This window comes from Mustela putorius, unplaced genomic scaffold (assembly GCF_011764305.1).
Source record: "Mustela putorius furo isolate JIRA1106 unplaced genomic scaffold, ASM1176430v1.1 tig00000827_pilon_pilon_pilon, whole genome shotgun sequence".
In the NCBI taxonomy this organism is placed as follows: Eukaryota; Metazoa; Chordata; class Mammalia; order Carnivora; family Mustelidae; genus Mustela; species Mustela putorius.
The window spans coordinates 5,121,743-5,147,435 of NW_025421489.1; the positions used below are offsets into that span (position 1 = coordinate 5,121,743).

The following is a 25,693-nucleotide window of genomic DNA, read 5'->3' on the forward strand; positions in this document are numbered from 1 at the left end:
GTTTTTAATATTTATATTTCTTAAAATATTTATGTTCAAGTTAAAAAACACAAAAATAATACCTAGAACAGGGCTAAATGGATTATAAAGCTAGCAGAGTTATTCTGTTTTCCATAAAATTGGGTTGCAATATAAAATATGGCATGCCCAGTTAATTCTGAATTTTAGTTAAACAACAGGTTATTTTTTTCAGTATAAATATGTCCCATGTATTTATCTAGAACGTACTTATACTGAAAAATAATTTGTTGTTAAACTGAAATTCAAAATTAAATGGGAATCTTGCTATAGCAGTCTTACCAAAAGATATGTAAGCTTAGTCAAATTCTACTTTAAACTTCAAGTTTTATAACAAATGCCTTAATAATCAACAACTATTACTTACTGAGAACTATTTATATTCCTACAAATTACCCACTACTGGTTTACTTACTAAGAATATATGATTTAACTGTTTTAGTGTTTAATTAGGACAGGTAAATGATAACAATTCATTAAAAAGAAAGACTGTTCTATAGAGCAGAAAGGAAAACTCCAGCTTTTATTGTTTTTTTCTCCCCAAACTTAAACTTTATTCCACATCTATTTAGACATTGAAATTACAGTTCAGCTTTGGAAGCACATGTCATAACATAAAAGGTCCCAAGAACATTTTAACAAGGAACACTTATCTTTGAAGTAATCTTACTACAGCAACTAATTATAAAATAATCTCCAATGATCCATCAGTTATAAATAAAAAATAAATTCTTTTACAAAACTTAACTGCTACTGATCATCACAAGAACACTTATTTTAACTAAAACATCATAATTAATACCTTGCTGGAAAGGACTAGCTGCTGACACAGTCGTTCCTGGATTTCTTCCACCAGGCTTTCTTCCCCTTTGACCTGAGCTGTGAGCTGAAGATTTCTTCCCTTTGCCCTCTGACCCTCTAGCCTCTGAAACATCTTTTCCACTAGTTGTGTGCGCAGAGACTTCTTGGAAGTTTGCATTTGTAAATCGAGCTGCAGTATCTTCCAAGCGCTTCAATGATCCAGACATAGAGTTGCTGCTAGTGCTCGTATAAGTCTAACATTTTCATTGAGAAAGGAAGTTGAAAAAGAATGGATTAGATTCTGGTGCGGGGGCGGGCATATTAATAATAATAATAATAATAATTACAACACTTGTAAGAAAAACATATGAAAGTTTCAATTGTTAAAAGTGAATCCACCTAAGAAAATCATGTAAAAAAATTATGAGTCTACTGCAAATACCTTTAAACTGCAGCAATTAGTAAAAGTACTTATTAGTCATAGTTACTCAGCAACACATAGTTAGTAGTAAAGAAGGAACATGTTTCTCAAGCAACATAATTTCCAACAAGAAAAAACTACTTCCTAGTCATAAAATTAAAATCAGCTTTAATGTTCAGCACAAAAGGCAACAATGAGAGAGAAAAAAGGTGCTACAAATTCATTAGAGGACTATATCCATGAGATTGTAAGAACAGGTCACAGCAAGAATTTTTAAAATTCAGGTGAAGTCTGCTTTTCAAAACGGTAAAGACTAAACCCTTTAAAAACAGAAATCAATTTCTTCCAAGTATTAAGACGAAAAAACAGTTACACTTGCAGTTTAAGATTTTAAAAAATTAGAATTATTATTATTCCCTACAGATTCTCAGTCATCCCCTTGATCCTGATATGTTAGGGGAAAATGCAAAATAAAGGTCTGTTTAAACAATTAGTTTCCAGTTCTTAATAATCATTTTGAGACAAAGTGTATGCAAATAATGGTAAATTAAATGACTATGAAACTGTGAAAATGTGTTTTAACGGATGTGCATTAATCAACGTGCTTCAAAATAAAAGGCTTATAAGGTCCACTGGGTCAGAGTTTTTTGCAGCCCTAAATTTCTGCTGAATAAATAAAGGGAGTATTTTGCTGATACATCTATCTAAAATCTCTGATGTAATACAAATTTAAAAATATGAAAATAAACAAATAAAACTGAAATTTCCCACACACAACCACCACGTAATACAAACCATCAGATAAAGATGGAAAATGAGAAAGGAATGATAAAATCAGGTTTCAAAATGGCTAGCATTTTTAGCAAAATCAATGTTCAGAATGAGAAGTGAAAGAAGACTTCAAATGTTTTGAAAACCAAATACTCATTATTATTACTTTTGCTACTTGACCCCCATATCATCCTCCTCTCACATCACTTCACTGCCAAACAGATTTTAATCATCAAATACGATAGACAGACATTATCTCATAAAAAGCAAATGACTATTCCCATAAGCAAGAAGCCACAAGAGAGAACAAAGTTCTCAAAGAAAGTTTTTGGAGAAAACCAATAACATTAAAGCTACTTGAACTTTGTGAATTACTATAGAAGCAGGAACCTTTTCCATGCCGGGCAAGTCACTTTGGAAACCATACCACTTCACTTTTCAAGTATTTCTTTCTAATAACTCGAGTTGAACCTGAGGTTCTCCATCCCACTCACATACAAGTAAAGTCTGAAAGTCATCTGGAGTGCCTGGGTGGCGCAGGTGGTTAAGCACTCCACTCCTGGTTTCAGCTCAGGTCTAGAGATCAAGCCCGGTCTTGGGCTCCATGTTCAGCAGGGAGTCTGCTTGAGATGTTCTCTCCCTCTCCCTGCCCCTCTCATGTGTGTGCACACACATGAACATGCTCTTTCTCTCTCTGTCTCTAATATAAATAAATAAATCTTTAAAATAAATAAGTAAGTCATCTAAAGAGAACACAGGATTCATTCAGATACTCTGTCCATATATCAAATAAGTAAAGAAGAAAAAACTAGGTGGAGAACAACACAGAAATATACTATCCATTTCCACATACCAATCTAAATTGAGGTTGGTCAGTTTTCCCATTCCTTGCTTATCCCTGGAATATAAGTATGTCTATAAATCCAATAAAAATATGGTGTATGGAAGAAAAGGCATTACAAAGAAAGGAAAGAATGAAAATTAAGCAAATTTCAGTGTCAAAGTCATTATTAAGAACACAGCATTTTATTTTTTACAAACTTAGACATCTTCTAAGTTCAAAAGCTATCAAAGATGTCTTAACAAGAAAAAATAAAGCTTTAGTTTAAGATTCTAACAAGTTCTTTTAAAAAATTATACCTAACAACAAGGGGAAAAAGTCTATATGGTTTTACTGGAAAAGAGACCTCCAACCTTTAGTCCACCTCTTTTTAAGTTAATTTTAAGAGTATCTGTTCCCTAACATGCTGTTTAAATAATATAGAATTGTGGAATTCCATTACAAAAATAAGTCAAAATCAAGAGGTGGAATAACATAAAAGGAGAGGGAAGAGGGGAGGAGCTGAAAGCGACACAATAATGCCATAAATCTGCTCTTTCCTCCGTTTCACATGAGCATCTCACTGCTCTGGGACCAATTCTAGTGCTTAAAAATATACATTTTCCATGTAAATTAACCCATAAAATACAAACTAACTACTTCATTTGGTACTTGACTGAATAGAGTCTTTTCCCCCCTTTTCTGCTAGAGATAAAAACTGCATATTGGTCATATTGAGAGTCTCTGAGGAAATGTATATATACTCTGGTTTATGTTGTGATTTAGAGGCAACTTAATGAATCTTTTAAAATAAGTATTTAGAATACGTATGATTTCTGTTGTGTGGCTAGTGACAATTATTAGTCCTCAGGTAAGATGCAATGTCAATATACCTGCAAAGTAACATTCACTGGAGCAAAAATACACCGAACTTCAAAAAATTTTAAATCAGGGGGCGCCTGGGTGGCTCAGCATGTTAAGCCACTGCCTTCAGCTCAGGTCATGATCTCAGAGTCCTGGGATCAAGCACCCCATCAGGGCTCTCTGCTCAGCAGGGAGCCTGCTTCCCCCTCTCTCTGCCTGGCTCTCTGCCTACCTGTAATCTCTGTCAAATAAATAAATAAATAAAATTTTTAAAAATGTTTAAATCAGACTCAGAATTCACAATGACTCTGTAATACGCTAAGCAAAGAAATAGATCTTTTCAGAAGTATGGCTGCCTTAGATTATTCTACAAAAGCTCTGTAATCCACATTCAGCAGAAAGAGGCAAAGGGAAAAGAAACAACCAACAGCTGTATCTTGTACCAGCATGATGAAATATAATAATGCCGGCTAGAATGTTTTTAAATTATGTAATATTCAAGTGTCTCATAAAAGCCAAATTATTTTTTACTCAGCCCACTCTCAAAAATGAAGCACAGAAGGAATGAAGATTTTAAAAGGGAATTTGGGGAGGGAGATCAGTGAGTGAGCTGTGGGACAATGTCAAGCAGCCTAATTTACATGTTACTGGAATACCCAAAGGAAAGTAGGATAGGAGGGAAAAAATGTAAGAAACAAGAGCAGAAAAAAGCTACAAAATTGGATGAAAACAATAAACCTACCAATCAACACCAAGCACAAGAAACATGAAAAAAAAATCCATGAATACACATCACAATCAAACTGCTTACCATTAAAATCCATCCATAAAGAGAAAATAATACAAGCAGCCAGGGAGTTTTAAAAAAAATGCCTTATATGTTAAGAAACAAAGATAAAAGTGGAAACATTTCTCATGGAAACAATGCAAGTTAGAAAACTAGAAGACAAAGAGAAACAAACTATTAAACTAGAATTCTATACTGAGCTAAAATATCTTTCAAAATAAGAGTTGACCCGTAAACAACACCAGTTTGACTGTATGGCTTCATTTATACGTAGCTTTTTTCAATAAATACAGAATACCACTGTAAATGTATTTTCTTTTCCCTATGCTTCTTTTTAAAGATTTTATTTATTTATTTGACAGAGACAAACAGAGAGAGAGAGGGAACACAAGCACTGGGAGCGGGAGAGGGAGAAGCAGGCTTCCCGCTGAGCAAGGAGCCCGAAATGGGGCTCAATCCCAGGACCCTGGGATCATGACCTGAGCTAAAGGGAGCTGCTTAACAACTGCCCCTCCCTGTGATTTTCTTATTAATATTTTTTCTCTAGCTTATTTTATTGTAAGAACACAGTATATTATATATAGAATATATTATATATATATAACATATAATATATATAGTATATTATATATATATATAGATAGATAGTATATTATATAGATAGATAGATAGATCTATCTATATATATATCATGCAAAGTACATGTTAATGGACTATTTATCAGTAAAACTTCCAGATCAACCATAGACTCTTAGAAGTTAAGTTTTTGGTGAGTCAAAAATTATATGCTGGGACACCTAGGTGACTCAGTTGGTTAAGCATCTGCCTTTGGCTCAGGTCATTATCCCAGGGTCCTGGGATCGAGTTCTGTATCAGGCTCCTTGCTCAGAGGGGAATCTACTTCTCCCTCTGCCTCCTACTCCCCCTACTTATGCGCTTGTTCGCTCTCTCTCTCTCTAACAAATAAATAAATAAAATCATTTTAAAAAATTATATGCAGAGTTTTTTTTTACTGTGCAGTGGTCCTAACCCCCACACTCTTCGAAGGTCAACTATAATTGCCATTCAGATAAAAAAGCTGAAAGAACTAACAAAGAACAAGCTAAAAGAACCAACAAAGCAACACTACAATCAATGCTGAAGGTTGTCTTCTAGGCAGAAGGAAACAACAAAGGAAATGTGGATCTAAACTAATTAGGAACACCAGAAAAAGTAATTGCATGGGTAAATATAAGACTTTCAAGTTATTTAATCTCTTTATAAGACAACTGCTGACTTAGACCAAACTGGTAACAACTGCAAGGTTTATAAAATACGTAAAAATTTAAAATATGACAAAAAAAGCACAAACCCCAAAAAGTTGGGAGTGCAAGTATGTAAACTGCTGAACTGTATATTCTTATATGTGAAATGGCATAATATCATTTCAAGGCAGATGCTGATAAATTAAAAGCTATGTATGTCATAGATCCCACAGCAATCAATAAAATAAGAGAATTATTACTATCCAGTAAAATGAAATAATAAAAAAATTTAATAAAAAAGAAGAAATAGGCAAGAAAAAGGCTCAACAAATGATAGATTTAAAGGTAACAATACCAATAATCATATTATATGTAAATTACCTAAATACCTCAGTGAAAGGCAGAGATTGGAATACTGAAAAAAGAAACTCAAGACTACACGCTGCCTGGACGCCTGGGTGGCTCAGTCAGTCAAGCATCTGCCTTCAGCTCAGGTCATGCTCCCAGCACCCTGGGATCAAGTTCCACATTGGGCTCCCTGTTCTGCAGAAGCCTGCTTCTCCTTCTGCTTCTGCCTCTACCTCTTTCTCTCTGCCTCTCATGAATAAATAAAATCTTAAAAAAAAAAAAAAAAAGACTATATGCTGCAAAAAGAAGTCCATTTTAAATATAAAGACACAGATATTAAAACTGAAAGTGTGGGAGAGAAAATATCAATCTAACACTAATTAAAACAAAGCTGATTTCAAAATATTAGTATCAAGCAAAATAAATTTCAAAACAAGAAATATGGCCAGAATAAAGAAACCTATTAGTCAAGAAGATATAAAAATCCAAAACACTTTTGCATCTAATAAGAGACCTTCCAAATAAAACTGACCAAACAGAGAAAATGGGGAAAACTGCAAAATTCATAACTACAATAAGAGAGATCTAAATCCTCTTCTCAAGGGGTGCCTGGGTGGCTCAATGGGTTAATCCTCTGCCTTCTGCTCAGGTCATGATCTCAAGAGTCCTAAGATCGATTCCTGCATAGGGCTCTCTGCTCAGCAGGGAGCCTGCTTCCTCCTCTCTCTCTGCCTGCCTCTCTGCCTACTTGTGATCTCTGTCAAATAAATAAATAAAATCTTTAAAAAAAAAATCCTCTTCTCAGTAACTGAACAAGTACAGAGAAAATACATGTATAAAAATAAGCATATAGAGACCTTAAACAGTATAAATCAACTTGACCTAACTTACATTTACATTTTAACTCCATATAACAGGAACAGTGTGAATATATATTGTTTTCAGAGACATACAGAGAATTAAACAAGATAATCCATGTTCTTTATCAGTTTTTAAACTCAAAAAAACTTAAAAGAAATTATATAACACAAAGATATTAAACTGTAATCAGTGACAAGAAGCTATATGAAAGTCCCCCAAATGTTTCAAAAGTAAATAATATACTTCTAAGTAATCAAGTAATGGTTCAAAGAGAAATCAAAAGGAAACCACAAGATATTTGTTCAAATAAAAACAAAAATACAATGTATCAAAATTTGGAAGTGGTGCTTAGAACAAAGTGTGTAGCATTAAATGCCTATGTTAACACTCTGGGACTCTGGTCCACCATGTAGAAAACTTCGAAGAGATGAGAAAAGGTGAGGGGGGAGGGAAGTGGATAAGAAAACAGAGATGCAACATTTGAAGCAAGAGTAACTACAAATGTCCCAAATTAGTGTCAGAAACCATACCCCAAAGGCAGGAAGCTCTGAGAATACCAAATAAGACAAATGTCAAAACAAAAAACCACACCAAGGCGTATCATATTTAAACTGCACAAAATCAAAAATATAAGAAGAAATCTTCAAAGAAGTCGGAAGGGAAAAAAGCCTTATCTATAAAGTAGCAAATACCTACATCTGACTTCTCCTCAGAAATAATGCAAGCAAGAAGAGAGTAATGTGAAATATTTCGTTTTGAGAAGAAAGAAAAAAAACTAGCATTCTATACACTGCAAAATTATCCTTCAAAAGTGAAAAACACTGACTCTCAGATAAATAAAAATTGAGGGGATTTGTTGCTAATATGTCTACCTTACCAGAAATGTGAAAAGAAGTTCTTCAGAGAGAAGGAAATTATACAGGTTGCAAACATGGATTTGCATAAGGAAAAGTATCAGAGAATGAATCAATGAAGGTAAAGTAAAAACTCTTGACTTTTTCTTACTTAATGTAACAATGTTCAAAATGATAGCAACGGCAGCAACATCTTCCTAGGAACATTGCCAATGACAAGGGAAGCAAGGGCAAAAATGAACTATTGGGATTTCATCAAGATCAAAAGCTTTTGCACAGCAAAGGAAACAGTTAATAAAACCAAAAGACAACTGACAGAATGGGAGAAGATATTCGCAAACGACATATCAGATAAAGGACTAGTGTCCAAAACCTATAAAGAACTTAGCAAACTCAACACCCAAAGAACAAATAATCCAATCAAGAAATGGGCAGAGGACATGAACAGACATTTCTGCAAAGAAGACATCCAGATGGCCAACAGACACATGAAAAAGTGCTCCATATCACTCGGCATCAGGGAAATACAAATCAAAACCACAATGAGGTATCACCTCACACCAGTCAGAATGGCTAAAATCAACAAGTCAGGAAATGGCAGATGCTGGCGAGGATGCGGAGAAAGGGGAACCCTCCTACACTGTTGATGGGAATGCAAGCTGGTGCAACCACTCTGGAAAACAGCATGAAGGTTCCTCAAAATGCTGAAAACAGAACTGCCCTATGACCCAGCAATTGCACTACTGGGTATTTACCCTAAAGATACAAATGTAGTGATCCGAAGGGGCACGTGCACCCGAATGTTTATAGCAGCAATGTCCACAATAGCCAAACTATGGAAAGAACCTAGATATCCATCAACAGATGAATGGATCAAGAAGATGTGGTATATATACACAATGGAATACTATGCAGCCATCAAAAGAAATGAAATCTTGCCATTTGCGACAACATGGATGGAACTAGAGCGTATCATGCTTAGCGAAATAAGTCAAGCGGAGAAAGACAACTATCATATGATCTCCCTGATATGAGGAAGTGGTGATGCAACATGGGGGCTTAAGGGGGTAGGAGAAGAATCAATGAAACAAGATGGGACTGGGAGGGAGACAAACCATAAGTGACTCTTAATCTCACAAAACAAACTGAGGGTTGCTGGGGGGAGGGGGGTTGGGAGAAGGGGGGTGGGGTTGTAGACATTGGGGAGGGTATGTGCTTTGGTGAGTGCTATGAAGTGTGTAGACCTGGCGATTCACAGACCTCTACCCCTGGGGATAAAAATATATTATATGTTTATAAAAAATAAAAAATAAATGATAGCAACAATATATCTGATTATACAGGCTTACACATATATATGCTTATGTATGCTTCTATATAAATGAAATGAATGACAGCACTGACAGAAAAGATGGGAGGAATTAGGATTATTTTGTCATTGTAAGGTACTTGTACTATCATGAAGTGGGATAATATTATTTATTTGTATGTATTTGTATGTATTTATTATATGCATATACTATAACTAACTTGGGTTAGTTATAAATATATACTGCACAAAATAGGGCAACTATAAAAAAGGTATAACTGATAGTTAAAAAAAATAAGAGAAAATGGAACCATTTTTTAAAAACCTCAATTAAAACCCTTAGAGAGAGACTTGCCTCTCCCCTTCCACCACCACCACCAGGCCCCCCTTCAGCAAGTTATACTTGCTGAGTTGCTTTCCCTCTCCCACATTATCTTGTGCTCTTCCCTTTCCAACTAGAGCCTGGCTGAATGGCTCCTGCAAGGAAGGGTGGCAAGGAGAAGGGCTGTTCTGCCACCAACGAGGTAGTGACCAGAGAATACACCATCAACATTCATAAGCATATCCAGAGAGTGGGTTTTAAGAAGCTTCCCCTCACGAACTCAAAGAGATCCAGAAATTTGCCATAAAGAGGATGGGAACTCCAGAAATGTGCACTGACACCAGGCTCAACCAAGCTGTTAGGACAAAGGAATAAGGAATGTTCCATATTGTATCGGTATGCAGTTGTTCAGAAAACCTAACAAGGATTGAGATTTACCAAACAAGTTCTATATATGTTGATTACCTAGGTACTGGTCACCACTTTCAAAAATCTAAAGAGGGCGCCGGGGTGACTCAGTTGGTTAAGCGACTGCCTTTGGCCCAGGCCATGATCCTGGAGTCCCGAGATCAAGTCCCACATTGCGCGCCCTGCTCAGCTGGGAGGCCTGCTTCTCCCTTTGACCCTCCCCTCCTCATGTTCTTTCTCTCTCTCTCAAATACATAAAATCTTAAAAAAAAAAAAAAGTGGATGAGAACTAATCAATGACTGAAAGTATAAAACTGAAACAAAACAAAGCCAAAAACAAAAAACCCAAGAAGTAGAAAACATTTGGAAGACAAAAACAGAAACAAAGATAAAGAGCAACAAACAGAAAACAGAAACAAATTTTGTAGATGGTAACCTCATTGTATCAATTGTTACCTTGAGCCTAAATGGTCTAAATATACCAATTAAAAGAACTGTTAGTGGATCAAAAACAAAACTCATCTATAGGTTGTCTATAAGAAACACTTTAAATAGGAAAGCACATACTAAGAATCAGTGAATGGAGTAAGATACACCATGATAGCAGTAATCAAAACAAGTGAGAATAGGTAATTAATTTCAGACAAAGCAGACTTCAGAGCAAGGAATTTTTTCAGGAAAAGGAGTGACACTGCATAATATAAAGGTGTCAATAATACAAATTCTTAACACAGCTATCCTTAATGTGTATGTGCCTAACACCACAGGATCAAAATATGTGAGGCAAAAACTGATAGAACTGCAAGGAGAAAAAAGAGGAATCTACTCTTAGATACAGAAGTTTTAATACTCTTTCAGAAATGCACATATCCCCCAGGCAGAGTATTAGTAAGGATGTAATTAAAGTAAACACCACCACTGGGCACCTGGGTGGCTCAGTGAGTTAAGCCTCTGCCTTCAGCTCAGGTCATGATCGCAGGGTCCTGAGATCAAGGCCCGAATCCGGCTCTCTCTCAGCGGGGAGCCTGCTTCCCCTTCTCTCTCTGCCTGCCTCTCTGTCTACTTGTGATCTCTCTCTCTCTCTGTCAAATGAATAAATAAAATCTCTTAAAAAAATAAATAAAAAATAAAGTAAACACCATCATTAATCAACTGGATATAAATGATATCTATAGACTATTCAATGTCAGCACAATATATATTCTCCTGAAGCTCTCATGAAGCATTCATCAACATACACTATACTTGATGCCATAAACACACCTCAACAAATCTAAAAAGAAGAGAGATCATGTAATTACGCTCTCAAACCAAAATGAAATTAAAGTAGAAATCAAAATCCCAGAATGCAACACTGCACTTCTACATAACACAAATCAAAGAAAGCTTAAGAAAAATATTATTAACTAAAATATTATTAACTAAATGACAATGAAAATACAACCTAAAATTTGTGGGATGCAGCAAAAGCAGTGCTTAATGTCCTTAAAGATGCAGTGAATGTTTATTTATCGGAAAAGAAGAAAGACCTTCAATCAATACTCTGAGTTTCCTCTTCAAGAAACAAAAAGCAAATTAAATCAAAATTTAAAAATAATGAAAACTAAAGCAGAAATCTACAGAAAAAAAAACAACAGATACACAAGTTGGTTCTTTGAAAAGATGGATAAAACTGATAAACCTCTGGCCAGTACAATTAGAAAAGTGAGACAGAACACAAATTGCTAATACCAGAAATGAAAGAGGGGACATCACCATAGATCCCACAGACATTAAAAGAATCATCAAGGAGGGGCATCTGGGTGGCTCAGTGGGTTAAAGCCTCTGCCTTCGGCTCAGGTCATGATCCCAGGGTTCTGGGATCAAGCCCCAAATCGGGCTCTCGGCTCTGCAGGGAGTCTGCATCCTCCTCTCTCTCCTGCCTTGCCTCTCTGCCTACTTGTGATCTCTGTCAAATAAATAAATAAAATCTCTTAAAAAAAAAAAAAAAAGAACCTGTCTTTCCCTGTCCCTCTGTCACCCTCTGCTAAGAGAATAGAAAAACTGCTTTCATATACTAACAGGAAACAAGTGGAATTTTACATTAAAAACACAGTATTATTTACAACACCACCTCTGAAAATTAAAGTTTAAATCTAACAAAATATGTATAAGGTTAAGGTCTATATGAGAAAAACAACAAAACTTCTATGAACAAAATCAAAGAACTAAATAAATGAAGATATATCCCAACCAGAAGCCGACTGGAGACTCAGCACAGAGTCCTATGTGTGACTCAATCATCGGACCTGAGCTGAAATCAGCTGACCACTCAACTGAATAAGCCACCAGACATCCTGAGATTCAGTACAATTTCAATCAAAATTCCAGCAAATTACTTGTGGGTACTGACAAACTAATTCTAAAGCATATATATGAAAAGGCAAAGAAAGAATAGCCAACACAATATTAAAGGTCAAGAGAAAAGTTTAAGTACTGACATAACTCGAATTCAGACTTCCTTTAAAGCTATAGTAATTAAGACAGAGTAGTGCCATTGAAAGAATAAAAAGATCAATGGAACTGATAATAGAGTTCAGAAACAGACCCACATAAATACAATCAATTGATCTTTTTAAAAGTTTCATTTATTTATTTTAGAGAGAAAGAAAAAGCAACAGTAGGAGGGACAGAGGGTAAGAGAAGACTTGCCCACTGAGTAAGGAGTCCAATGCAGAGTTTGATTCCAGGACCCTGAGATCACACCCTGAGCTGAAATCAAGAGTTAGCCACTTAATCAACTGAGCCACCCAGGTGTCTCAGCTGATTTTTAACAAAGGTGCAAAAGAAACACAATGGCACTAAGACAGACTTTTCAATAAAGAGTACCAGAACTGAATATGCATATACAAAAAATTAATCTAGACACAAGTTTATTTACAGCCTTCACAAGAATTAAAAAAGATCACAGATTTAAATGTAAAATACAAAACTCCTAGAACATGGGAGAAAATAAGGATAATCTTGGGTTTGGCAATGACTTTTCAGATACAACACCAAAAGCACAATCCATGAAAGAGAGAATTGGTAAGCTGAACTTAACTAAAATTAAAAACTTCTGCTCTGTGAAAGACATAGTCAAGAAAATAAGAAGATAAGCTACAGGTTGTTAGAAAATATTTGAAAAGGACATAGCTGACATTTTCCACAAAAACTACAACAAATAATACTAACATTTGTATGGAACCACAAAATACCCCAAATAGCCAAAGCAATATTTAAAAAGAACAACAAAGTTGGAAGTATCTCAAATCCAGATCTCAGTTATCTACTACAAAGCTGTTGCAATCAAAATACTATGGTACTGGTACAAAAACAGACACACATAGAACAGAACAGAGAACGCAGAAATAAATCTATGACAAAGGAGGCAAGAATATACAATGGGGAAAAGACAGTTGCTTCAATAAATGGTGCTGAAGGGGCACATGAGTGGCACCTTAGGGGCACCTAAGCAGCTGCCTTAGGCTCAGGTCAAGAAGCCAGGGTGGTCCTGGGATCAAGACCTAGGCTTCTCACTCTGTGCTCAGCGCGAAGTCAGCTTCTCCGTCTCCCTTTGCCCCTCCCCTACTCGTGCTGGCATGTACTCTCAACTAAATAAAATCTAAATAAATTAATAAATTAATGGTGCTGAAGCTGGATGGCTACATTCAAAAGGATGAAACTGGACCACTTTCTTACACCATACACAAAAAGAAACTCAACATGGATTAAAGACCTAAATGTGAGACCTGAAACCAGAAAATTCCTTAAAGAAAATATAGGTTACAGAAACATTTTTCTAGGTCTATCTCCTCAGGCAGGGAAAATAAAAGCAAAAATAAACTACTGGGGCTTCATCAAAATAAGAAGCTTTTGAACAGAAAAGGAAATAAATAACAAAACACAAAGGTAACCTATTGTGGGGCACCTGGATGGCCCAGTCATTAAGTGTCTGCCTTTGGCTCAGGTCATGATCCCAGAGCCCTGGCATCCAGCCCTGCATCAGGCTCCCTGCTTGGCAGGAAGCCTGCTTCTCCCTTTCCCACTCCCCCTGCTTATGTTCCCTCTCTCACTGTCTCTCTCTCTCTCTCTGTCAAACAGATAAATAAAATCTTTAAAAAAAAAAAAAAGAGTATACTTACCATGATGAGCACTGAATGAGCACTGAATAATGTATAGAACTGTCAGATTACTATTAAGAAACAAAAAAGATAACCTACTGCATTAGAGCATATCTGTCAATGATATATCTGAAAAGGGGTTAATATCCAAAATATATAAAGAAGTTATACAACTCAACACCAACAAAAAAGGTGACTGGAAAATGGACAGAGGATCTGAATAAACATTTTTCCAAAGACGACATATACAGATAGCCAACAGACACATGAAAAGATGCCAAACGTCACTAATCATCAGGGAAATATGCAAATCAGAAACAGTGAGATACCACCTCATACCTATCAGAATGGCTAGAATCAAAAGAACAAAAAATAACAAGTGTTGGCAAAGATGTGGAAAACAAAGAATCTTTGGGCACTGCTGGTGGGAATGTTAAATTGTTCTAATCACAGTGGAAAACAGTATGGAAGTTCTCAAAAAATTAAAAGCGGAATTCAGAAGAAAACAAGATAACCTTATTTACATATAATAAAAAGTTCTTTATTCTTCAAAAAAATTAAAAATAGAAATACCACATGATCCAATAATTCCATGACCAGGTAGTGGGATTCAAAAAGATACACGCACATCCTTTGCTTATACCAGCTTTATTTATAAGAGCCAAGATATGAAAGCAACCCAAGTGGCCACTGACAGATTAATAAAGAAGATGTGTTACATAAAGACACATGGAATGGAAAGGAATACTCAATGGAATATTATGCAGCCATATAAAAGGACAAGAACTTGCCATTTACAACAACATAGATACACCTACAGGATATTATTACACTAAGTGAAATAAGTCAAACATCTTCTTATGTGTAAAATCTAAAAAATAAATGAATAAGCAAGCAAAAAGCAGAATCAGACCTATAAATAAAGAGAACAAACCAATGGTTGCTAAAGAGGAGGGACATGGGGGTAAAAGCAAAATGGGTAAAGGGGAGTAGGAGATACAGTCTTCCAGTTATGGAAAGAATAAGTTATGGGAATTAAAAGATACAGCAGAGGGAATATAGTCAATGGCATTTTAATAGCATTATATGGTGACAGATGATAGCTACACTTGTAGTGAGCATAGCATGACACAGAGTTGTTGTGTCATGTTGTACAGCTGAGACTAATCCAACACTGTGTTCTCAACTGTACTCTAATAAAGAGACAGAGATACATGATAAAAAGATTTATCCAAAATATATAAAGAACTCTTAAAAGTCAACAATAAGAAAACAAATGAACTGATTTTAAAAAGAGCCAGAAACCTGACACCTCATCAAAAAAGATATACAGATAGCAAGTGAGCATAAGAAAAGAAGCTCCACATCCTATGTCAGCAGAGGAATGAAAATTTAAACAGTGAGATACCACTACACACCTATTATCATGGCCAACATCCAGAACGATTACAACACCAAATGCTGGTGAGGATGTAAAGAAAAAGGAACTCTCAAATCACTCGTGGCACTAGAAGACCGTTTGGCACTTTCCTATAAACATACTCCAACCATATTTTCCCACAATCATGCTCTTTGAAAGTGAAAAATTACATCCACACAAAAACCTGCACATGGATGTTTATAGAAGCTTTATTCCTAATTGCCAAAACCTGGAAGCAACCAAGATGTCCTTTTGTAGGTAAATGGATAAATAAACTGTGGTATATCCAGTCAATGAAGTAATATTCAGTCCTAGAACGAAATCAGTTATCAAGCCTTGGAAAGACATGGAAGAATCTTAAATACATATTACTAAGTGAAAAAAGCCAGCCAGAAAAGGGTACATACTGTAAGATTCCAACTATATGACATTTCAAAAAAGGTGAAAGTATGGACACAGTCAAAAGATCAGTGGCTGCAAGGGGCTGGAGGGTGGGAAGGATGAATAGCTGGAAAACAGAGGACATTCCGGGCAATGATTTTCTGTAAGATATTATCATGGTGGATACATGTCATTATACATGTACCCAAACCACAGAACACACACCACCACGACTATGAAGTTTGATAATTATATGTCAGTGTAGGTTCACTGATAGTAACAAACGTAACACTTTGTTGAGAGGTGTTGATAATAGGGGAGGCTAGATATGTGTGGGAATAGGGGATATATGGGTTATCTCTCTCTCAATTTTGCTGTGAATCTGAAACTGCTCTAAAAAATATAATGTCTTAAGATGTTTCTAAAAAAAGACATGGAGGAAACTTTAAAGCATATTACTATTAAAGAAGTCAATCTGAATAAGCTACAAACTGTATGATTCCAACTATATACAACATTCTAGAAAAGGTGAAACTATGGAGATAGTAAAAAGATTAGTAGTTGCTGGGCTTGACAAGAAGGGGGAATAAACAGGCAGAACACAGAGAATTTTCAGGGTAGTGAAACTATTCTACAGGATCCCATAACATTAAATATTTTTAAAAACCCATTGAATACAACCTTATAACACCAAGAGTGAACTCCAATGTCAACTATGGACTTTGGGCAATAATGGTGTTTCAGTGTAGGTTCATAGCTTGTAATAAATGTACCACTCTGACAATGGTACTAGAGGGTACACTGGAAATCTCTGTACCTTCCATTCAATTTTGCTGCAAATCTAACTGCTCTAAAATATAAAGATTAGCAGTTGCCAGAGGCAAGGGAGGAGTGCGGAGTGGGGAAAAAAATGGATAAACTGGTTTTGTTTTGGTTTAAGTTCACGTAAGCTGCATTTTAAAAAAATAAATAAGAGCTAGTTGTCTGCCACTTGACTGCCAAACAAAATTTCCCCACCCACACAGCACTTAAATTTACCCATTTATTTATTCCTTCTTTAATTTTTGTGTGTGGGAACTTCTTTTGGGTGTTCACTTCCTAAAAATGGAAATGCACAAATGTACTTACAAATTTTCAAAATTGAGTATTTATGAAAATGTCAGTGCAAAACATGTATTATTTGTAGGTTCTAAACTAGAAAGTACTATTCCATTCTAGTGAACAGCTAACACCTCTAAAACTTCATTTTAAATTTTATTAATTTTTTAAAAACTGCCTATCTCATTAAAAAGAAAGGCCTCAAATAAATTCTGTCCTCTCATACCTTAAAAAAATTAGAAAAAGAAGAATGGAGTAAACCAAGAAGTGGGAAGGAAAAAAATAAAATCAGAGCAGAAAAACTAAAACTACTGAAAACTAAAATATAAAATAATAAGATCCAACAGAGAAGATCAATGAATACAAAAGCTAAAAATTTAAGATCAATAAAATTCAAAACCTCTAGCAAGCTTAGACTAGAAAAGAAAAAAAGATACAAATTGTCAAAGGTACCTCAAGAATAGATAACCTAAATAGTCCTCTAGCTATTAAGGAAATGGATTATAGTTTAAAAACTTTCCCAAGAAAAACTCTATGCCCAAATGGCTTTAAAAGTAAATCCTACCAGACATTAAGAAATAATACCAAATCTAGACAAACTTTTCCAGAAAACTGAAGAAAACTGAACATCTAGCAACTTAATCTGAGGCCAGCAATTATTTTTGCAAACAAATCCAAAGACATTCTAAGAAAACTACATGGGTGCCCAGGTGGCTCAGTCAGTTAAGCGTCTGACTCTTGACTTCAGCTCAGATCATAATCTCAGGGTGGTGAGATCAAGCCCTTGTTAGGGCTCTGTGCTTGTCATGGAGTCTGCCTGAGATTCTCTCTCTCTCCCTCTGCCTCTGCCCATCCCCAGACTCACACATGTGAACTCTCTGTCTTTCTCTCTCAAAACAAATAAATGACATCTTAAAAAAAAAAAAGGAAAGAAAGAAAGAAAGAAAAATATAGTCCAAGATCCCTCATGAATACGGATGCAAAAATTCCTTTAAATTTCAAAAAACCGAAATTCAATAATATTTAAAAATGGTAATGTATCAAGGCTAGGATTTATCCCAGGAATACAAGTTTGGCTTAACCAGGGCAGGGGGGCGGGGGGAGGAGATATCAGTCAATGCACTTCACCATATTAACAGATTAAAAAAGAAAAAAATAACTATCATATAGAAAAATTACTTGACAAAATCTAATATCCATGGCTGATAAAAAACTCTCAGCAAACTAGGAGTAGAAAGATACTTCCTAAACATCATATATAATGTTAAAGGATTACTTTCCCCCAGGGCACCTATGTGGTTCAGTTAGTTAAATGTGGGATTCTTCATTTCAACTCAGGTCATAATCTCAGGGTCATGAGACTGAGCCCTCTCATGGAGCTCCAAGATTCTCTCCCTCTGCCCTTCCCTCTTCTCATGTTCTCCCTATCTCTAAAATAAATAAAATCTTAAAAAAAATTTTTTTTCAAAGTAATTGTACAAAGCAAACATGCTCACTCTCACCACTTAAATATTTAACAATATAATAAGAAATAAGGGGCAGATGAGAAAGGATAAAGTACAATTATCTTATTTGTAGTTGCCATGATCATATGGGAAAATCCCACGGGATCAGTTAAGCTACTGGAAATAAAATTTCAACAAGTTTGCAAGATACCAGATAAACATAAAAAAATTTAAAAATGTCTTTCTATGTACTAGTAAGGAACAATCAGAAATTGACCTTTTAAAAAAAGATCATAATAGTATCAAAAAACATCAAATATTCAGGGTTGGAGCTGAAAAAGATGTACAAAACCTGCACACGTGCTGCTAAGATAAAGAAATAAATGAAGAGATGTATTCCTTTCATGAATACTTTCAGAAGACTCAATATTGTTAAGACACCAATTCTCCCTCAATATGATTTGTAGACTCAATGCAGTTTAAATCAAAATACAGGCAGTTTTATTTCTACAACCTGACAATCTGATTCTAAAATTCACATAAAAACAGAACAATTCTATGTTGATAGCCATAATGACTCTGAAATAGAAGAATTAAGTCAGAAGATGGATCCTACCTGACCTAACTGGTTATTATAAAGCTACAGTAATCAAGTTAGTGCAGTATTAAACGTAAAAGCAGATAAACAGATCAATGGAGAACTGATACATACATGGTCAAATGGGTTTCAACAAATATAGGTAAAGGCAATTCAGTGGAGAAAGGACAGTCTGTCCCATATGTGGGCCTAGAAAAACCAGTTATCTATATAATTCAATAGATAAGTCATTCAATAAGTGGACTTAGATGAATAACTCATATATGCAAAATTTAACACAAAATGGATTACAGGCCTAAATGTGAAACATAAAAAATATAAAATTTACAGAAGAAAACATATTTTTAAATGTATATACTGAACATGTAATTAACATGGGGGTCATGGGTTCAGGTCCCACACTGGGCTCCACGTTAGACATGAAGTCTACCTTAAAAACAAAAGTCACTGAGTGGGAAAAATACTTGCAAAAATAATGTATCTGATAAAGGACTTGTATCCAGAACACATAATGACTCACAAAATGCAGTATTAAGAAAACAAACAGGGTGCCTGGGTGGCTCAGTGGGTTAAAGCCTCTGCCTTCAGCTCAGGTCATGGTCTCAGGGTCCTGGGATCGAGTCCCACATCGGGCTCTCTGCTCAGCAGGGAGCCTGCTTCCTCCTCCCTCTCTCTCTGCCTGCCTCTCTGCCTACTTGTCATCTCTATCTGTCAAATAAAATTTTAAAAATCTTTAAAAACAAAACAAAACAAACAAGCCAGGGATGCCTGGGTGGCTCAGTTGGTTAAGCATCTGCCTTCGGCTCAGGTCATGATCCCAGGGTCCTGGGATCAAGTTCCACATCGGGCTCCTTGCTCAGCGGGAAGCCTGCTTCTCCCTCTCCCCCTGCCTGCTGCTCCCCTGCTTATTGTGCTTGGTCTCTGACAAATAAATAAAATCTTTAAAAAAAAAAAAAAGAAATAAAGAAAACAACAAGCCAATAAAAAAGTGCCAAGTAGTGGATAGATCTGAGCAGACCTTCACCAAAGAAAATAAAGAATGTCAAACATGCACATGGAAAGGTGTTCAACATAAAGCAGTCATTAAAGAAATGCAGACTGAAACCACAATGAGAAACTACAGCATTCACACCATTCACACTAGGAATTGTAAAATTACAATGACTGAGCATTCCAAGTGTTGCAGACAATGTAGAGGACAAGGAACTCTGGTACACTACCAAAAGAATCATCAAATGGTACAACTATTTTCGAAAATAGTGGAATACTGTCTTTAAAAATTAGGATGTACTTACCATGTGACCTAGTTATTCCATTCCTGGGTATTTATGCAAGAAAAATATGTCTGTAAAAAGATTTGTATAATGTTTCCAGTAGCTTTATTTGTAATAGTCTAACTGGAAAACAATCTGAATGTCCGTCAATTGCTGAATGGATAATCAGAGTTATGTCACATATTAGAAAGTAGTCAGCAATAAAAAGAAATAAGCTACTGATACACACAACACAGATGAATCTCAAAATACTTACACTGAGTGAAAGGAGTCAGATAAAAAAAGTGTACATACTGTATGTTTCCCATTTTTAACATTCTAGAAAGTTCAAACTAGAACTTTCAGGTCATCTTATGACTCAACACGACAGCTAGTCCTCATACTATCATGACATGGTTGACTTTTCTTTCTTTAACTTGGCTTCCAGCATATTCACATCCTCTTGGTTTACTTCCAAATCTTCACCTCTTCTTCTCAGTCTTGTTTACTGGTTTCCCCTTTTCTTTCCACAATGCCAGCCCTAGGGCTTCCTAAGACCTCTTATTCTCCCTACCTACACTCGTCACTCTATTGGCACCCACTCTTATGGCTTAAAGTAAACTCCATAGACAATTCCCAAATTTATGTCCAAAGTCTGGACCTCTTTCCCAAATGCCAGACTATGCATGCCACTGGCTAATTAACATTTCTACTTGGATGTCTAATAAATATCTTAACCCTAATGTAGACTGAAGAGCCTGCCAAGACGTCCACATCCTAATCCCTGAAACCTGAATCCCTGAAATATGTTATGTTACATGGCAAAAGGGCCTTTGCTAATGTAACTAAGGTTACACACTTCAAAAAAGAAAATTATCCCAGATAATTATCCCAGATTTTTCAAGCAGGCCCAATCTAATCTCATGAACCCTTGAAGAGAACTTTTTCTGGCCAGAAGCAGAAGAGATGCAATAGAAGAAAGATCCCAAGGGTGGTAGGGTTCAACAAGCCACTGCTGGCTCTGAAATGGAGAGGCACATGTGCAAGGACTGAAGAGAACCTCTGGAACTGAAGGGCAGACCCCAGTTGAGAGCCAGAAAGGAAATGGGCATAAATCTAACCACCTGAATGAGCTTAGAAGCACTTGCTCCTATGGCCAGGTGAGAACCCAGGGCATCCAACCCCTTGATTTCACCTTTGAGAGACCCAGAGTAATCACCTGAGCCCACCCAGTCTTCTGGCCTACAGAACAAGAACATAGTAAGCTTATATATTTTTTTAAACTGTTAAATTTGTTCCAACAGCAGGAAAATACAAGTACCATATCCAAAACTGAATTCTTCATCTTGCCCTCAACTTACCACACCCACAGCCTTTACCATCTTTGTTAACAGCAATTCCATCCCTTCTAGTTACTGGCCCAATACTCTTGGACTCTTCTTTGAATCCTCTCTCTCTCTCTCATCTTCTTTATGAGAAAGCTACTTTTAAACATACTCAGAATCTGATTACCTCTCACCACCTCCACTGTTCACACCATCTCTCTCTGCATTACTGTAATTATCTCCTAATGGCCTCCCTACTTGCATCCTTGACTCTCTACAGTCTATCTGCAATGAAGAGCCAGAGATCCTTACAGTACCTAAGAGAGATCATATTACATCTCGGTTCAAAACACCAATGGCTCACTTTTCATTCAAACTAAAAAACCAAGCATTTCCACTAGCTTACAGAACCCTACATGAATGGCCCCTTGCCCAGCCTCCTACTGTACTTCCACCTCACTCCTGCTACCTGTGTCGACACTGTCTTTCCCTCTCTCCATTTATTTTCATATTTGTATACAATAATAATCTTCTTAATATTTAACACTTACTATAATAACTATAATACTTCCTATGAACCAGATTTTATTATGATTGCTTTGCCTATACTATCTCACTCAATTCCAATAATTATTTCTCCCACTTTACAAAAGATGAAACTGAGGTGCAAAGAGGTTAATTAACCTAACAGCTCTTTCAGTAAGTGGTGAAGCCAGAATTCAAAATCACAGGTGGACAAAACCCACTCTACAACCCAAATTCTTTTTTATTTGAACACTGTGTTTTATTTTATTTATTTTTATTTTTCCTAAAATATTTTATTTACTTATTTGTCAGAGAGAGAGAAAGAGCAAGCACGCAAGCAGGCACAGGGGCAGGCAGAGGCAGAGAGAGAAGCAGGCTCCCGGCTGAGTAAGGAACCCAATGCAGGACTTAATCCCAGGGCCCTGGGATCACGACCTGGGCCAAAGGCAGCAGCTTAACCAACTGAGCCACCCAGGTGTCCCTACAGCCCAAATGCTTAATCTCAATGATGCCCTCCCCAAGCGGTTAGGCTTACTTAATTATTTTTCAAAAACAAGTATAGAATAAACAGAAAGTAGGATAAAGGACTAAGAAATAGGAATCCTAAATTGCTTAATGTAGGGTTAAAGAGGTAGGAAAAGTTAAAGGGAACCAGGACACTGAGAATAAGAACATTTCTTAAAGGTAAAAAACCAGCACACAACTAGTTCTTATATAAAACAAAATATGGCACTTAAAACTTACTTTCTCTGTGGTAACAGTCAAAGAAGGAACCAATGCAGGTGACGGTTCTGGTTGCTTCTTATGTTTCTGTTTATGTTTGTCCTTTTCTTTATATTTCTAGAAATGAATAGAAATAAGATCCAATTTAAATATAAATTATAACCATATACGTAGAATAAAGATGAGTTTCTTCCGTAATTCTGTTTAGTAATTCAAAAATGTTAAAGAATACTTGTCAAAAAATAAAATGATTACTTCTGCTGATTATGCTTTATTATTTTATAAACAATACTAGTAATATGACATTACTAGTGTTAAGTTAAAGTGACTTCAACATACTTACTCTTTTTTTTTTAAAAGATTTTATTTATTTACTTGAGAGAGAGACAGTGAGAGAGAGCATGAATGAGGAGAAGGTCAGAGAGAGAAGCAGACTCCCCATGGAGCTGGGAGCCCGATGCGGGACTCAATCCCGGGACTCCAGGATCATGACCTGAGCCGAAGGCAGTCGTCCAACCAACTGAGCCACCCAGGCGTCCCTCAACATACTTACTCTTAACCAACCTCAAATTATATATAAACAACTAAAGCCCATAATCATTTGCTACATTTATACCTGGCAAACTGTATTTTCTTCTTGTTAAAGACACCAAATACTTCTGTGTACATTTTATGAACTGCACTTTAAAATTTAAATAGCAATCTAACATGCAGTATCACATTAGAACAGTGTCAGATTCTGTATCACTATCCATTAAATTCTATGGCCCACAAACTAGAAACTCAGGCAATAAATTCTTTCCTAGGTTTACTGGGAAAATGAATGAATTGGGGGTCTGGGTGGCTCAGTCTGTTAGGAATCTGACTTTTGATTTTGGCTCAGGTCATGATCTCGAATTCATTAGATTGAGCCCAGAGTCAGGCTCTGTGCTCCGTGGGGAGTCTACCTAAAATTTCCCTTCCTCTCCCTCTGCCCTTGCTCACTTACATGTGTGCTCTTCTCTCTCTCTTTCCAAACATAAATAAATAAATAAATCTTTAAAAAAGGAAACGAGTGAATCAGCTACATCTAACAAAAAATAGATACTCTGGGGGCGCCTGGGTGGCTCAGTGGGTTAAAGCCTCTGCCTTCAGCTCAGGTCATGATCTCAGGGTCCTGGGATCGAGCCCCGCATCGGGGCTCTCTGCTGGGCAGGGAGCCTGCTTCCTTGTCTCTCTCTGCCTGCCTCTCTGCCTATTTGTGAACTCTGTCAAATAAATAAATAATATCTTTGAAAAAAAAAATAGATACTCTGAAGTTGTGGTGTGCTACTTTCACTCTGAAGTACTAAAACTGATGAACTGAATATAAGAAAGAATTAAATTAATTATAGTTAATTACATATTAGGAGCCAACTTTATTTAACAACAAAAAATTTTAACCAAATTTTTTTCAATTGTTTGAATCAGTATGCAAGAATCAGTATTGGGTGTGAAATTTACTATCATTTAAAGAGTTACATTTTAATTGCAACAGATTTTAATAATGATCCACCAATCATGCCTCTGTTTCTTTGTACTAGGATGTCACTGCTCCTTCCATCACAAGATGTCCTCTTCTCCACACACATAAACCTGGGTTAGTTTTGTGACTTGCTTTAGCCAAGAGGATACGGCACAGTGATGTACAAGTTCAGGAGCTCAAGGCTTTAAAAAATCTTAAATGGCTTCCACCTTTGCCCTTTGGATTCCAGCCACCATGTAAATAATGAGTTTATATTCTCTGACAGAGAAGCCAAGTAGACAATGAGACCCTATGGAGAAGAACTGAAGTACCCAACCTTATAGAGGCACCAGACATGCGAATAAGACTATCTTGCTGGAATTATTTAGTAAAACAACTTAAAAATGTCAAAAGAATATTATAACATAACATAACCCTATTTTACTCTACCCCACCAGCCACCAGTTGAATGTAGCCTCACGCGGAAAACCCAGCTGATACCACATGAAAAAAAGATGCATTGTTCCTGCTAAGCCCCGCCTGTTATAAGCCACTATAAGTTATGGGATGCTTTCTCAAGTAACAGTAGCTAACTGAATCAGGACTAGAATCCACAACTGGGTAGTAAGAGTTTAAAAAAGTGTAAATTACAATCTAATTTATAAATATGAGGTTCAAATGACCCTGGATCTATACATTCTATATCAGTATTTTTCTCCCATAAAGATAATAAAGAAGGCTTTTCTGTCCGTCCTGTTCTACTTCCCAAAATGGCTTTTATTCATCAACAGTAGGAGAACTGGAATGATTTGATAGTAAATGACCCAAGAAGGTAAACAAACACTTAAAACATGGAAACTATTTGAAATAAAAGGCAAAGTATGCACATGTACATATATGAAAGTGTGAACATACTCATGGGATTATACAGAACTCTGGTCCCATGTGAGAGATCAAGAAATGTATCCTGAGATGAGGACTGCAAATGTTCAGTGGAAACAGACTGAACACATTAAATTATTAGTCTATAAAATATGAATGAGAGCAGTCTGATTACTTTCATTACTTTGAATTATATACAGAGGACAACTTATGAGATTTTACCCTGGAAACAGTCTGGGGGTTTCTCAAAAGGTTAAAAATAGAACTACCCTATGACCCAGCAATTGCACTACTAGATACTTACCCAAAGGATACAACATTACTGATTTGTAGGGCCACATACACCCTGATGTTTAAAACAGCATTATCAACAAACTGTGGAAAAGAGCCCAAATGTCCACAGACTAATGAATGCATAAAGATGTGATACACAGGGGCACCTGGGTAGCTCAGTGGGTTAAAGCCTCTGTCTTTAGCTCAGGTCATGATCCCAGGGTCCTGGGATCAAGTCCCACATCAGGCTCTCTGCTCACCGGGGAGCCTGCTTCCTCCTCTTTCTCTCTCTGCCTGCTTCTCTACCTACTTGTGGT

The 25,693-nt window shown here is 36.3% G+C and overlaps 1 protein-coding gene and 1 pseudogene across 15 annotated transcripts in view; one reads left to right on the forward strand and one right to left on the reverse strand.

Annotated features, from left to right (window-relative positions):
• Nucleotides 1–25,693, reverse strand: part of MLLT10 (MLLT10 histone lysine methyltransferase DOT1L cofactor) — a 245,785-nt gene that overhangs the window by 69,088 nt on the left and 151,004 nt on the right. For all 15 annotated transcript variants that reach the window (XM_045084991.1, XM_045084990.1, XM_045084989.1 and 12 more), the window contains 2 exons: nucleotides 22,760–22,855; nucleotides 821–1,073 (listed from right to left, as the gene is read on the reverse strand). In XM_045084991.1, coding sequence (XP_044940926.1) covers nucleotides 821–1,073; nucleotides 22,760–22,855 — 349 coding nt within the window. The remainder of the gene's footprint in view (nucleotides 1–820; nucleotides 1,074–22,759; nucleotides 22,856–25,693) is intronic.
• On the forward strand, nucleotides 9,569–9,934 carry LOC106006304 (annotated as a pseudogene).